This window comes from Diceros bicornis, chromosome 17 (assembly GCF_020826845.1).
Source record: "Diceros bicornis minor isolate mBicDic1 chromosome 17, mDicBic1.mat.cur, whole genome shotgun sequence".
NCBI lineage: Eukaryota > Metazoa > Chordata > Mammalia > Perissodactyla > Rhinocerotidae > Diceros > Diceros bicornis.
The window spans coordinates 12943250-12956216 of NC_080756.1; the positions used below are offsets into that span (position 1 = coordinate 12943250).

Here is a 12967-nt window from a genome sequence, read left to right on the forward strand (position 1 = left end):
CATTCCTCCAGGTGCAGCTTCAAAGATGTGATAGTCCCCTTGCGCCCCCTAGTGGGTGCTAGGTGTTTTGCAGGCACTAAACAGGCCAGAGACCCTGGGCAGTAAGTCAGCCGAAGGTAGTTAGCACTTAAATGGGGTCAGTTTCCCACTGGGCACTTCCATTTCTGCCCACCTACGGTGTTTTTTTAATACTCAATAACATTTATTGAGTGCCTATTTTGTGCCAGGCACCCGGCAGTACCAGGGTGGGGACAGAAATAAATCAGTCTTTGTCCTGGAAGAAAAACGTCTTGCTGGAGGGCTGGACTCAGTAGACGGCATGGGCAGGCTTGGGAAGGACCCAGGTGAGCACAGCATCCACCAGGCTGGCTGGGAGGTAGGAGGCTGGCAGCCAGAGCAGCTTGGCGTCCCAGCCTGGGCTGTAGCGGGTCCTGGGGTGACGAGCAGTCAGGGCATGCTCCAGGCACTTGCTCACCTTGGTCAGGTCCGGGTCACAGATCAGGTTCATGATGCGCTGCTGTACTTTCAGGTCTGCAGCCCAAAGGGTGTTATAATCAGTGTCCCTCTCCCACTCCAGCCCATGTCAGGCCCTGTCTTCTGGGTCCTGGGGCTGGTGGCCCAGCAGAGGTGAGAAGGATCCTTAGTCCCCTCCCCAGGTTGGGAGTAGGCAGGTCGCACACGGCCTGCTGTCCTGTGGCATCCCGTCACCCTCACCCCTCCTACCTCCTCCCAGCGGCTGGTGCAAGACAGGCCTTTCTGGCTCTCATTTCCCTTCATTCGTCCCTACGTGGGCTACTCACACTTGGTAAGGAAGGCCTCCCCATAGTGGGCCCTTGTGGCTGGAGGGAGCCGTGCCCAGCAGGCCTGCAGGGCGTCCTCCAGACTCTCCAGGTTTGTCACAGGGGTTTGGAAGAAGCCAGGCTCCACGATGGAGACTCGGATGCCAAAAGAAGCCACGTCCCGCCTGCAGTGGGGGCAGAGGGAGGCTTCTGGGTTCTTGCCCTTCTAGAGAGGAGATCTTTAGGGACCTGGGTGGGGGTGCTGAGATGGGGAAGTTATCACAGACCAGGGACAGGGATCCTGACAGGGAGATCCTTGCTGCCCTGGGGTGAGGGGGGTGTGGGGCACAGGGAGGGAGGTATTCTTAAAAGTTTGTTTTCCTTTATATCCTATGATCTAGAGCAGGGATGGCAAACTTCTTAAAGGGCCATTGCAGACCTAAAAATTAATGATGTTATGTAGGTACTTAAAATGTAAAAAGCAGTATTAGCCGTAGGCGGCTGGCCACATCTGGTCTGAGAACAAGTTGGCCAACTCCTGACCTAGAAGAACCCCATTCCATAGCTCCCAAACACAGCGTTGAGTCCTGAGTGCTGGATATGAAGGGTGTAGACTTGGTATTTGCTGGGGGCAAAGTGGGGCTACCTCCAGCTGCCCTGGCACAGATGCAGAAATCCCAGCATGTGTTCGATGATGCTGACTGGAAAATTAAAAGACTGAGGGAGGGGGATGAACGTAGGTATTGAAATTATTTGCTGAGTGATGGTGACGAAGGCAGGCTTCCTTCAGAATGCAGGCTCGGGGCCGGCCCTGTGGCTTAGCAGTTAAGTGCGCGAGCTCAGCTGCTGGCTGCCCAGGTTCAGATCCCGGGCGCGCACCGACACGCTGCTTCTCCAGCCATGCTGAGGCCGCGTCCCACATACAGCAACTAGAAGGATGTGTAGTTATGACATACAACTATCTACTGGGGCTTTGGGGTAAAAAAAATAAATAAAAATTAAAAAAAAAAGAATGCAGGCTCAGCCCAGGGGACTTGTACTCTTGCTCAAAACTCAGGCCCTGCTCCCGTGCTGTCCTCGTGCTTCTTGGTGCTCTCACGGGGCTTTGAACATGAGAACACTGTCTAAAGATGAGGGCAGGAGAAGATACCGAGGCGCCGCCACAGGCACGCAGACCCGGGGCCAGTCCCAGCGCTTCCACCAACTGGTCGTGTGGTCTTGAGTAAGTCATGTTACTCTAAGGGTACTAATACCTATCCTTATCTCTAAGGGTATTAATACCTGTCCTCATAGGGTTGTTGGGAGAATTAAATGAGAAAATGGTATGTAAAGGTACCAGCTCATCACAAGTAGTAGTTGTTAATAATGATGATAGCAGGCTTTTTGGGAGCATTTTCCCTCTGCCAGGCAGCACTGTTGGGGCCTTACATCTACCTCATTTCACTCCCAACACCTCTGAGGCAAGTCTCCTCACCCCAACTGAACAGATGAGGAATGAACTGGGGTGAAGAGAAGTAACCTATTACGGTCACAAAGCTCGCATGAGAGAAGGCTGGGATCTGGGCCCATGCGGCCGAGCCGTCACTGGCTCCTCAAGGATTCCACTGCGCGGTGCTGTAATCATCTCTGCAGGGCAGACACTGCTTTGGCGAGTGGGAGCCGGGGCCCATAGCCCTCACCTCAGGCTGTCCGAGAAGGCCTCCAGGCCAAACTTGGAGACACAGTAGCCCCCACCATTGGCTGCCAGGCGACCCAGGACACTGGTGATGTTGATCACTCGGCCCCGGGCCTGCTGCAACAGGGGCAGAAGGGCGAGTGTGACCCCGATGGGCCCCAGTGTGTTCACATCCAGCACCCGATGGAAATCATCCCGCGTCAGCCATGGTGTTGGCCCAATGACACCAGCCACACCAGCATTATTCACAAGACCAAAAAGCCCTGTGGGGAGAGGAGACAGATGCTGGGAGCAGGTGAGGCAGTCCAACGGCCCCTCCTTCCCCACAGTCCCTCTGGCTTCCTGCAGCCCTGAAAGTGCACGGCCTACACCGTGTTCCTGGTGGCCCAGCCATACTCACCTGCGTCCCCGACACATGTCTCCACCCACTTGGCTGCCCGCTGGACACTCTGGGGGTCAGTGACATCCAGCAGGGTGGTGTGCAGGCGGGAGGAGGCCACCCGCTGTAGGTCCTCTGCCCCTGAGGGGGTCAGGCAGCTGGCCAGGACTCGGAAGCCTTTCTGGTCCAGTCTCAGTGCCAGGAGCCGCCCGAAGCCTGAGTCACAGCCCGTGATGAAGACGAAGGCATCGCTGGCGGGCAGGCTCTGCCGGTCCCTGAGCAGCCACAGCGCCGCCCAGAGCAAGGCTCCCAGCAACAGAGGCAGCCACATGGCCGGAGCCCCAGTGACCTGCAGGTGGCAGCTGAGGCCGGGCAGGAAGACTTGTTTAGTCTACTCTGGCCCTCAAGCCTTTGCCCCTAATGTCCCCCCAGCTGGAAGTCTCAGGTCCGAGCAGATTGAGAAATTATTTGCTTGGCAGATAATTGGCAAACTGTGGCTCATCTAAGCAAAGCAAAGGTGTGGGCGGACCCTACATTTGTAGCTAACTTAGCGAAAACCTCGAGCCCCGTGTGCAGACGTGCTGCATGAGAGCAGACGGATCTTGTCTGCCATCTTTGCTCCTGCTAAACTAGGGACACCTGAACTGTCAGCCAGGGCTTGTTTTTGGAGACACATACGAGACAAAGAGCCCTGCATTTTAGTCCTTGTGGCCCCCAACCTGCTGTGACGCTGAGCATCTCAGTGCATCTCTGAACCTGTCTTCTCATCTACCAAGTGTGGCTAACACCCACCACGCCCACCTGGGAGTTGGGGAGGACCAAAGGGGTTAATATGTGAGGAAGCATGTTAACAGCTTAAAGCTCTGAGTTATCAAATACTTGCTAGTCTTGTAGTGGCACCCCGCCCCCAGCACCCTGCTTACCTCCTCTGGGGAAAGCTGGCAGCTACTATAAGGCCTGAAACAACTTCTTTTGCTTTGTTTGCGAGACGCTGCTCCCAGTCTTTCAAGCTCCCACACTAGCTACAGCTAAGGCCCAAGTCCACAGCGGGCGGCCCGGATGCCAGAAGTATTAAGTGTGGGTGGGGGAGGGCTTGGGGGAGGGGCCAGGGCTGCTGGGGCTTGGCCCAGGCCAGCGTGCCCAGGCCCTCTTCTTGGCTGTCTTTTTCCCGCTGGGGTTCCTGACCACCTCTGTCATAGACTTCCAGGAGGAGGCGTCTGTCAAGGATGGCAGCTGCCCCTCTGTTGGTGACCTTGGACCTGTCATTCCTCCCCCTTCTCAGTCCCGAAGTGCCCCCACGCCCAAGACTTAATCTCCCACCTGGTCCAGACTCATGACACTGCTTAGCACCAGGCTGGGAGAGGCCACGAGCACGTGGAGAGGCAGAGAGCCAGAGCTGGGACCAGGCCTGCCCTCTCTTATTTCTCCTCTCAGGAAACTGAAGGCCTGAGTTAGGAAGCTTGCAACAGGGCCCACTGACCTTCACAGTTTCCCACCTGCTTCCTCGAAAGGCACCTGCACCAGGCCCGAGGAGGAAAAGCAAGCTGGGATGGTAAGAGGAAGCTGGTTCCACCCTCTATCCAAAAGGTGTCTGTCCCTCAGGGAAAGAGACTTTGAACTTTCCACTCACCCCCACGTGGAGCTAGTAGCTCCTTGAAATGAACCACAGGAAGTGGAGGCTTGTGTTTTATTCATGGCCTGTCAGCCTCCCTCCTACCCTGTGGGGAGGCAGGAGGGGTAGGGGAGAGGGCGAGGGGAGAGGGGCTAGGAGGAGGCAGACTGCAGCTGCCCCTTATAGACGTATTCCAGTGCGGTGGCAATGGTGCGCATGTCCAGTTCGATGCTCCGAGCCCAGTTCTCCACATCCCCAATTTCCTGGGAGGGGAAAGGGGTGGAAACCCGGCAATCAGGGTGGGGAGAGTGTGGTCCCAGGCGATGAGTGGGGGCACTTTCCACCCATCCCCTAGAAAGGGCTTAGCTTGGACCCACCAACTGCTTTTACCTGTTTTTCTAGCTTCTCTGACACTGGGGCCATAGATGGGGTTTCTGGGACCATCCCCACTTCCTCCTTAACCCCAGACCTGAGGTGACCCGACTGGAGGCAACAATGGAGGCCCAGGATGGGGCTGGCGATGTAGGGAGTGGGGCCTACCTTGAGTGCCTGGTTGAAGTTCTCCACCATCCCGATCCACTGGCCTGTCTGCTTGGCAAACTGGGCAGCCTGGATCTGTAGGGTCTTCACCTCATGGTCCAGCTTTCTCTGGTTCACGTAGGCCTGGGCCACACTAGAGGTTGGAGGAGGGAGGAGGTCAACTCACCCAACTGGTGGGGAGTGGTCTCCAAGACTACTATCCCAACGCAAGCGTGGGAGGCCAGCCAGCAGTCAGGCTGAGAAAACCTCGTGAGTTTGGCCATTCTTGGATGTGACGCAAATGAATATCAGAACATGTAAATGAGCCCAGTTCCTTCCTCCCAAGCCCAGGATTCCCAGGACAGCCTAGCTGGGAGCTAAACAAAAACATACCATCTCCTACCCCCAAAGGGGTCCCTGGAGCTGGGTGGGGGAAGGGAGGGTTAACCTGGGGGGACATCCCTCAGGAGGAAGCTGGGTGGGAAAAGGGGGCGTGGGGAAGCTGGGAAAATCCAGCAGCAGGGAAACATCTGGCAGTGATTGGAAGCCCAGAGATCTGTGCAAGAAGTTGGGAAGCGAAATTGGGCCCCTCCCTGAATCTGGGGTGGGATGCAAGAGCAACCCCCCCCCCCCCAGGAACTCCGGGTCAAGAGAAGATCTCCCAGGGGCTGCCCGGCTCTCAGTCTCTCTCCCAACCCTTCTCCTTTCGCCCACACAGAGGAGCGAACACACACACACTCGCTCCCCCTTCCTTCTGCTCTAGGCAACAGTTTTCTTTTCTCTTCAATCACAGTTGGCTGTAGTCACCATTCCTGCCATGAGGTTGGTGTCCCCAACACTCTGCCCACTCCCTCCCACCCCCACCCCCCGCAATAACTGCGCAATAATTGTTCTCCTTTTATTGGCTGGTGAATCTTTCACTCCCCACCCCAAAGCTCTAGGTCAGCCGGGAGACTCCACATCCGGGGCCCCCACCCACTGGAATCTGTGGGGGCTGGAGGGGCAAAGAGTTGGGGGGGTCGAGAGAGTGGGAAGGACACCTGACAGGGGCTGGGATAGATGGGGCCTTTGTTTTCCTTTCCAGGGAATGAGAGGAGCTGTGGGCAGCGACACAAAACCCTTTCTAATCTGGCTTTGGCTTAGCTGCCCTCTAAGCTGAAAGTGGGGTGGCCTCTAGCAAAGGAAGAGAAGAGGGAGAGGCCTGGGCCAGCCTCACAGCACAGCCCAGCAGGCGCCACTGGGGGAGGGAGGAAAGAGGGCAGACCGTGTCCCTTCTCTTTGGGAGACAGCTGGGCCACGGGAAGGAGCTCAGACAGTCATAGCAGGGGGCTCCCAATGCTTCGAGAGATTCCCCTGGGAGGCCCTAAAATCCCAGTTTTTCCTGTTGCCCCTCTGCCTTCTATTATTCACCCCGAGTGAAGGGAGAGGCCTGGAGGGGAGGGAGACCAGAGGCCCCAACCACAGCCTTCTCTTCCCCTAATCTTCCCCAGAGATGAGTAATGAAGATGACAGCCCCCTGGGTGACTCAGTCTCTGGATTCACAAGGAGGCTATTCTACTTGCCCTGTGGTGGAGGCATTATACTGCCTCCTTTCTTCCAACAGTCGGCCTATCAAGTCATCGTCTCTGCACTCTCTGGGTCAATCGGGGTCAAGAGACAATAGTCTTTGCTCCTTCCCAAGGTGGTTGGGAACCACCCTTGGTGGTTACTGGCACTCTCATTTAGGGCTGGAGCAGGGGGTGGTCTCTGGAGACCCAGAAGGAAGGGAAGAGACAGCCTGGCTCTGCTGTAGCTCCTGGCAGAGGTTCTGCCCTCACCCTCACCAGCTGTGCCATCTCTTTCCTGCCAGCTGCTCCCTGGGCCTGCCAAAAGGTGGGAGGTGGAGAAGGAGAGGGTGGTAAGCTGTGGTGAAGGAGGGCGCTCTCCCTCCCACTGAAGTGACAGCTGGACTCGGAGCGGTGAAGGGAGGTGGGCAGATGGCATCAAGTTGTGAGCACCAGAGAAGTTACTGCGGGGAGGGAGCGGGGGAATCTGGCTGCTACCCCAGCCAATGCAGCTGTTCCTCCCTGCCCAATGTTAGGGTCAGGGCTGACGGAGCCTCTCTCCATAAAGCTAAGCTGGGGGGAGGTGGAGGGGGATGACTGGAACATCTCATCGCCTCAAGAGCAGTCTGAGGGCTGGACCTTGCCCGTGCCTTAACTTGGAGGGTCGGGGCGGGAGGTGGTGTTGACGGGAAGAAGTTCCTACCCCACATTGAGGTGATCCACCAAGGCTTCCGTCAGGCAGGTCGCCGCAGTGATAGCCTCTCGCCTCCTCTTCTCTGGGGGAGGGGAGAAAAGGGATTGGAGCAGAGACTTTGTTTTCTGAGGGGTGTTGCCTAAGGTTCCCACTCGTTCATTACTGTTCCGCTAGTTGCAGGAACATCTCAACTGATCTCCGAGTGCCACAGCTGAAAAGGGTTTTGCAAAATATAAAGAGAGCCCTTTCACTTTAGAGGGGAGGACCCTGGGACCCTGAGAGGGGAGGCTACTTGCCCAGGGACGCTAACGAGGCAGTGGCAGCGCCGACTCCAGACTCCCGGGCACTCTTTTCTCACTATCGCGGACTAAGGGCTGGCAGCTTCGGGGTTCCCAGGCCGGACTCAGGAAACCAGGGCCCCACCCCCGTTTCGGTGGTTTCAGGCCTCCAAGAATCCCATCTCTGTCCGGTCCCCAACACCCTCCTCCCCTCAGGAGCGTCCCTTCCCCCCCAGGATGAGAGGCTCCCTGGACCAATCGGCACAGCGTCCCACGAGCAGGGGCGGGACTAAGACGCCAGACACCGAGCGTGGGGACGTCACCGAGGGGGACACGAGTCTTGCCAAAGGGACCAAAGCCCGTTGGCCAGGGAACGGAATCTCCAAAAAGGCTCCCCAGTTCCCTCTCCCCACGCCCGTGCCCCACAGCCCGCGCCCTTCGCCGGATCCGGGCCGTTACTCGAGGTCCCGGCGCCGGCTGCGGCTAGGCCGCGGCGGCGGAGGGGACGGCCGGCTCACCCTGCAGCTCTTTGCGCTCGTTCTGCTTGGCCTGGTGTTCCTTCAGCAGCCGGGACAGCATGGTAGCGTCGGTCTGGAGCTGGGCCGCCCGGCCCCTCCCGCTCCGGAGCTGGGCCGCGCTCCTGGCTCCCGCGGGGCCCGGGTCACGTGACCGTGGTGTCACGTGAGGCCGGGGACCGCCCCTTTTCCGAGATGCCGGGCGGTAGGTGGTGGCGCTCCCGGCTAGCGAGGGAATAGCAGAGGGCTGGCGGCAGGTGAGCTCTTGTCTGTATTGGGGCTCGCTTTTCGGGGAGTGTTGGAAGGACTTTCTTTAGTACCCATATGGCAGAGCCAGGTTGAACATCTCCTCTGGGTCTCAGGCTCCCAGGAGGGTTGGTGTTGCCAGGCTGTCCATCACGCTGCGGTTGGTGCGGGAGCAGAGGCTTCCTGGACTCATTGGAATTCTTTTCCTTCCCTCGCCTTTCCCTCCTGGCAGCTCTGGCCTGTTCTCAGTTGATTCTCAGCTCCCTCCTTCGGGGAGGGAAAGCTTTTCTCTCTTTTCCAGCCCTCTCTCTTCTCGCCTTCCGGCCAAGGTCCCTCCGCTCTGGGTGATCATTGTTGAGAAGAAGCATTTTAGGCACTTCAAGCGGCCTCCTAGATAGCTTTGCTAATTTGGCTGACTACGTGTGGTGAATGTACAATTCCATCTCTGTCCTTTTGTGGTCAGGGAATGCGAACCCATTTCAGTCTTACCAGAAGAGCAAGTGCCGCTGCCAAAGTAAAAGGTAAATTATATAACCCCTCTCTGAACGAAAGAAAAATGCTTCTGGGATTAACTCCAACAAGGAAAAAATTATAAACATCATCAACATATTTTTGCTATTGCAACAACTCTCTGGTGCACCACGCACTAACATGCTGGGTGTCTTTGGGCAAGTTGCTTACCCATTCTGGATTTTGGTTTTCTCCTTAGGAGAATAAGGGATTGGATTAAATGAGTGGTTCTCAACCCTGGCTAAACCTTAGAATTATCTGGGGAAGTTTTAAAAAACGCCTTGGCCCCAGACTAATTAGATCTCTGAGGGGTGGAGCCCAGGCATAAGTATTTTTAAAAAAGTTGTCCAGGTGAATCTGATGTGCATCTGAGGTTGAGAATTACTGGACTAAACCATAAGTAAGGCTATTTCCAACTTTGGCATTCTCTCATTTTGTGATTCAGCTGCATAGGTGAAAACTGATTTCATTGTGTAGGGGGAGGAGAAATGGGTGCTGGTTGAGTTAGAATAAAACATTCTTGAATTTTCTGAGAAAGAGTTGTGGATAACTGATGGATTCATTCAGCTCTCTGCAGAGTAGCATCATAAATCCTGGGAGATGTGCAACCATCAGAGGATTAATGAGTGAAATGGTTGAGTGGCAGCATAAAGCAGAACGTTAAGTGCCAAAATAAAGATTCTGAATAAAAATGTTGGATACTGTGTACGTATGTGTCTATGCTTGTGTGTGTATTATAACTTCTTTTTCCAATATTTCCTGAGTACTTACCATGGGCCAAGCACTTTACATGTATTAATCCTTTTAATCCCTCGAATTTTTAATCCCATCAGAATCCTCTGATGTATTATTATTGTCATCCCCAATTTGTAGATGAAGAATCTGAGGTGCAGAGCGTTAAGTAATAGAGCTCATAAGTGGTAGAGCTGGGATACAAAGCCAGGCCATCTGACTCCAGAGCCTGAGTGTAACCACTGTACTATACTGCAGACACCGTGGGAGGAACCCCAGGAGAGGAGCCCTGTCTCTTGTCACTGTGCCCTTCCAGCTTGTGGGGCATCAGTTGATGGGAATCCTGGCAGGGGAGGAGTGTTTGGGAAGAGGCTTCGCTCCAGAGAGAGGATGATCAATAGAAGCGAGAAGAGTGAGAGCATCGCAGGGCAGCCTGGCCCAGTCCCCAGCCCACTAGCTCCAGCTTCCAACTGCAGTGAGCAAGCAGAATAGAGGCAGATTGGAAGATGCCTGGTGCCTCACTCCCAGAGCTGTGGGGCCTGGGAGAGAAGGGCGGGGTTGGAAGTGGTGCCAGAGGATAGTGACTTGAGGGATGTGAAACAGAGTGCAGGGGCTAATGAGGGGGGTTGGTGTTGGGGGTTTCTGCTGTGAGCCTGTGAATGTTAAGATCAGGCTGATTCAGGGAGACTGTCAGGCCCATCTTGTGTTACCCTCACCCCCTTGGCACAGCCACCTGACATTTTCACAATCAGTATAGAGATGCCAGGAGGCTGCAGACATCAGCTCCACCCTCTTCTCCCACACGCTGGCTATTCCTTTGCCCTAGAGCTGGGCAGAGGACGTGGGAACCTGTATCTGGGGACGCCAGCTGGTCTCTCCAGAGTCATCCTCCATCTGCTCCTTTTCTGGGCCCTTGTTGCTCTCTGTCTAACCTCAGTTTCTGCTGCGGTTGAAGCTCAGCTCCACCTGCCTCTGGTAGAGACCGACACAGCTGCATGCATATCTGGAGAATGACTCTTGAAATTTGAAATCTCTTTCTGCCCACTTCTCTTTACAATTTCCCACCCAGATTATTCTTCCTTTGGATGAATACAACTCCACGCTCCTTTTCTCCACTTATTTCCCTGTTCTTTTGAGGTCTCTTTCAGAGTTAGCTTTAATTACCAAGCTCCAAATTGATTGGCTAGGCCGAACATTAGGGCGGGAAGCTGCTGAGTTAGAGGTTGGGTGAGGACTGAGGGAGGATGTGGAGTGAGTGGAGAAGGCTTCTCACATGGGGAAATCTGGCTGGACTTCAAGAGGGGGGGCCATTGGTGGTGTGGCCAAGTTCTAAATGTTGGCCTGAAGCCAGTGCTCAAAGAAAAGGGGCCCTCAAGACAGTTTAAATGGTTCCCTGTGGGAAGCGACCTCTCAGTCCTTCTCCCCAAGATGCAAAGGTTTCCCTTGGATCCTCAGAGACCAGAGCAGTCAAGTCATTTCCCTAATGTCTCCTCTCAATCACGTCTATATTCTTTCTTTCCCAGCCACTCCCATAGTTCGAGCTTTGGCTACAGCCAGAATTCAGAGGCAGGCAGGAGGATTCCAGTGCTGGAGAGGTGGGTGGGGTGAGAAAGTCCTCATGTTGTGCGTGTTGGGGAGGAAGAGGCTGACCCTGGGACATATGCTCCAAGGCTCTGCTGCCAGATGAGGTGGAGGGAGAAGTTAATGCTGCAGTGTGTGTTCTGGAAGCGTTTGCTTGTAAGCTAGAGACAGCAGCTGGAAAATGTGTGCTCTGGGGGAGCTGAAAAATAGGGCTCCCAGATGGAGGGGAAGAAGGTTGTTGGAGGGGGAAGGGGCTGGAGAAAGCCTTGACTTCCACTCAGACAAGGGCCAAAGTCTTTGCTGGGTTTGGACATTTATCAGTTTTTAAAATGTTTTGAAATTATTTTGAAATCGTTATAGACTCAGGAAGTTGCAAAAATAGTACATGAAGTCCTGTGTACCCTTCACCCAGCTTCCCCCAGTGGTGACAGCTTGTAGAACTGTAGCACAATATTAAAACCAGGAAGGTGACAGAGGTACAGCACTGTTAACTAGCCTACAGGCCTTACTCAATTTTCACCATTGTTTTACATGCATTCATTTGTGTGTGTGTGTGTATGTGTGTGCGTGTGCACGTAGCTCTATGCAGTTTTTTCCCATGTATAGATTCAAATAACCACCACCAAAATCAAGACACAGAGCTCTTCATGACCACGGAGGAACTCCCTGTGCTGTCCTTTACACTCACACCCCCCATCCTTGTCCCCTGGCAATCACTAATCTGTTCTTCTTCTCTATAGTTTTGTCACTTTGAGAATGTTATGTGAGTGGAATTGTACAGTATCAGCATTGGCTTTAATTTAATAAATTCCCAAACTCTTGATTCGAATACAAGAAGTTCTCTGGCAGGTCGTTTATTCTAATGATGAGCTTCCTCCATTCTCTGGATTGCTCTAGCTTCTTCGTTCCCCCCTTCACCTACAGTATTGCTCTCCACCCCAACAACCTGGTCTCATTTCTCTTTCAGGGAAAAATCTATGTGTCTAAACTTACTAGGCTGGTCTAGGGCTCTTGCATGTTCCCTGCCCCCCTTGCCCCACTATTTATAGCCTGGCTAATTTTGGGCAGCCTCTCTCTCTCTTCTTTCCTGCTCCTTCCTCCTGTGGCGGGTGAGGTGACTTCTCAAATATTTGGGCAGAGGAGGTCAGGAGCAGATTCTTGGCATCTGATTTCAGCCTTGGATTTAGCAGGAGCCAGTGGAGTGGAGATGGAGGGAGGCAGAAGCTGCAGGTGCAGAGAGGAAGGCAGCTGGGGCTCTAAAGGCGTTTTGGCTCTGGGTGGAGGTCTGGGCTGAGAATGAGGAGTCCCAACTTCTATCCTGATTTTACTACTTTGTTCTCATACAGCTCTTCTCTATTGTCTGGGGCTGGGAGATAGGAAAGGGATGGAGAAGGCATATCTGGGGGATAACAGAAGTAGGATTCTGGTGCCAGGCTGCTGGCAGCACATGTATTTCTTTGATCACACCTGATTAGAGGGGCTCTAGGCCCCGGGAGGGGATGTCTACAGGTGTAGCGTTGCAGGAGGGAGGCCCAAACCTTCAAATGTACAGGAACTTACCCAGGGCAAGGATGGTCCCAGGGTCAGCAGAGAGAGAGCCTACCTGTTTGTTTGTTAAAGTATAATCCTGGACAAAGAAGTAAGAGAGACAAAGGAACATGGGAAGAGGAATTAGGTAGGACACATGTTGGGGCTTTTAAGAAAGGAAGGGAGAAGAGAGAGAATCTTAATATGATGGTGTGAGGGGCAGAGACAACATTAGAGACATTGAGAAATAGTCTGAGAAAGACTCCTAGTGACAGAGACAAGAAGGGGAACAAAAATAGAGTTTGGGATGAGACAAAACCAGATAGTGAGAGAGAGAAGGGAAAGATGGACGGATGGATACACACAAGACCAACGC

At 54.2% G+C, this 12967-nt stretch overlaps 2 protein-coding genes across 3 annotated transcripts; both read right to left on the bottom strand.

Moving 5' to 3' along the window:
- Positions 1-206: 206 nt before the first annotated feature.
- Positions 207-4440, bottom strand: RDH5 (retinol dehydrogenase 5). 2 transcript variants are annotated; one of them, XM_058558012.1, is made up of 5 exons: positions 3757-4440; positions 2855-3195; positions 2459-2717; positions 801-964; positions 207-531 (listed from the first exon to the last, which is right to left on the bottom strand). In XM_058558012.1, exons 2-5 carry the CDS (start codon positions 3162-3164, stop codon positions 308-310), a joined length of 957 nt encoding a protein of 318 aa, XP_058413995.1. In that variant the 5' UTR covers positions 3165-3195; positions 3757-4440; the 3' UTR covers positions 207-307. The 2 variants fall into 2 exon arrangements, with proteins under 2 accessions (XP_058413995.1, XP_058413994.1); XM_058558011.1 differs by having other exon boundaries at positions 2855-4440.
- A 66-nt stretch (positions 4441-4506) lies between these two features.
- Positions 4507-8135, bottom strand: BLOC1S1 (biogenesis of lysosomal organelles complex 1 subunit 1). The gene is made up of 4 exons (XM_058558023.1): positions 7999-8135; positions 7212-7284; positions 4986-5118; positions 4507-4708 (listed from the first exon to the last, which is right to left on the bottom strand). The coding sequence occupies exons 1-4, from the start codon at positions 8057-8059 to the stop codon at positions 4598-4600; spliced, it is 378 nt and encodes a 125-aa protein (XP_058414006.1). The 5' UTR covers positions 8060-8135; the 3' UTR covers positions 4507-4597.
- Between the last annotated feature and the right edge of the window lie 4832 nt (positions 8136-12967).

What these genes read in the sequence shown, in the direction of transcription:
- RDH5 (XM_058558012.1), bottom strand. Translation starts at nt 3,164, where the DNA reads ATGTGGCTGCCTCTGTTGCTGGGAGCCTTGCTCTGGGCGGCGCTGTGG. An exon ending in GCCTTCTCGGACAGCCTGAG is followed by an intron (nt 965 to 2,458) that starts GTGAGGGCTATG and finishes CCCCCACTGCAG; the next exon opens with GCGGGACGTGGCTTCTTTTG. An exon ending in GGAGGCCTTCCTTACCAAGT is followed by an intron (nt 532 to 800) that starts GTGAGTAGCCCA and finishes TTTGGGCTGCAG; the next exon opens with ACCTGAAAGTACAGCAGCGC.
- BLOC1S1 (XM_058558023.1), bottom strand. Translation starts at nt 8,059, where the DNA reads ATGCTGTCCCGGCTGCTGAAGGAACACCAGGCCAAGCAGAACGAGCGC. An exon ending in GTGGATCACCTCAATGTGGG is followed by an intron (nt 5,119 to 7,211) that starts GTAGGAACTTCT and finishes TCCAACCTCTAG; the next exon opens with TGTGGCCCAGGCCTACGTGA. An exon ending in ACTTCAACCAGGCACTCAAG is followed by an intron (nt 4,709 to 4,985) that starts GTAGGCCCCACT and finishes TTCCCCTCCCAG; the next exon opens with GAAATTGGGGATGTGGAGAA.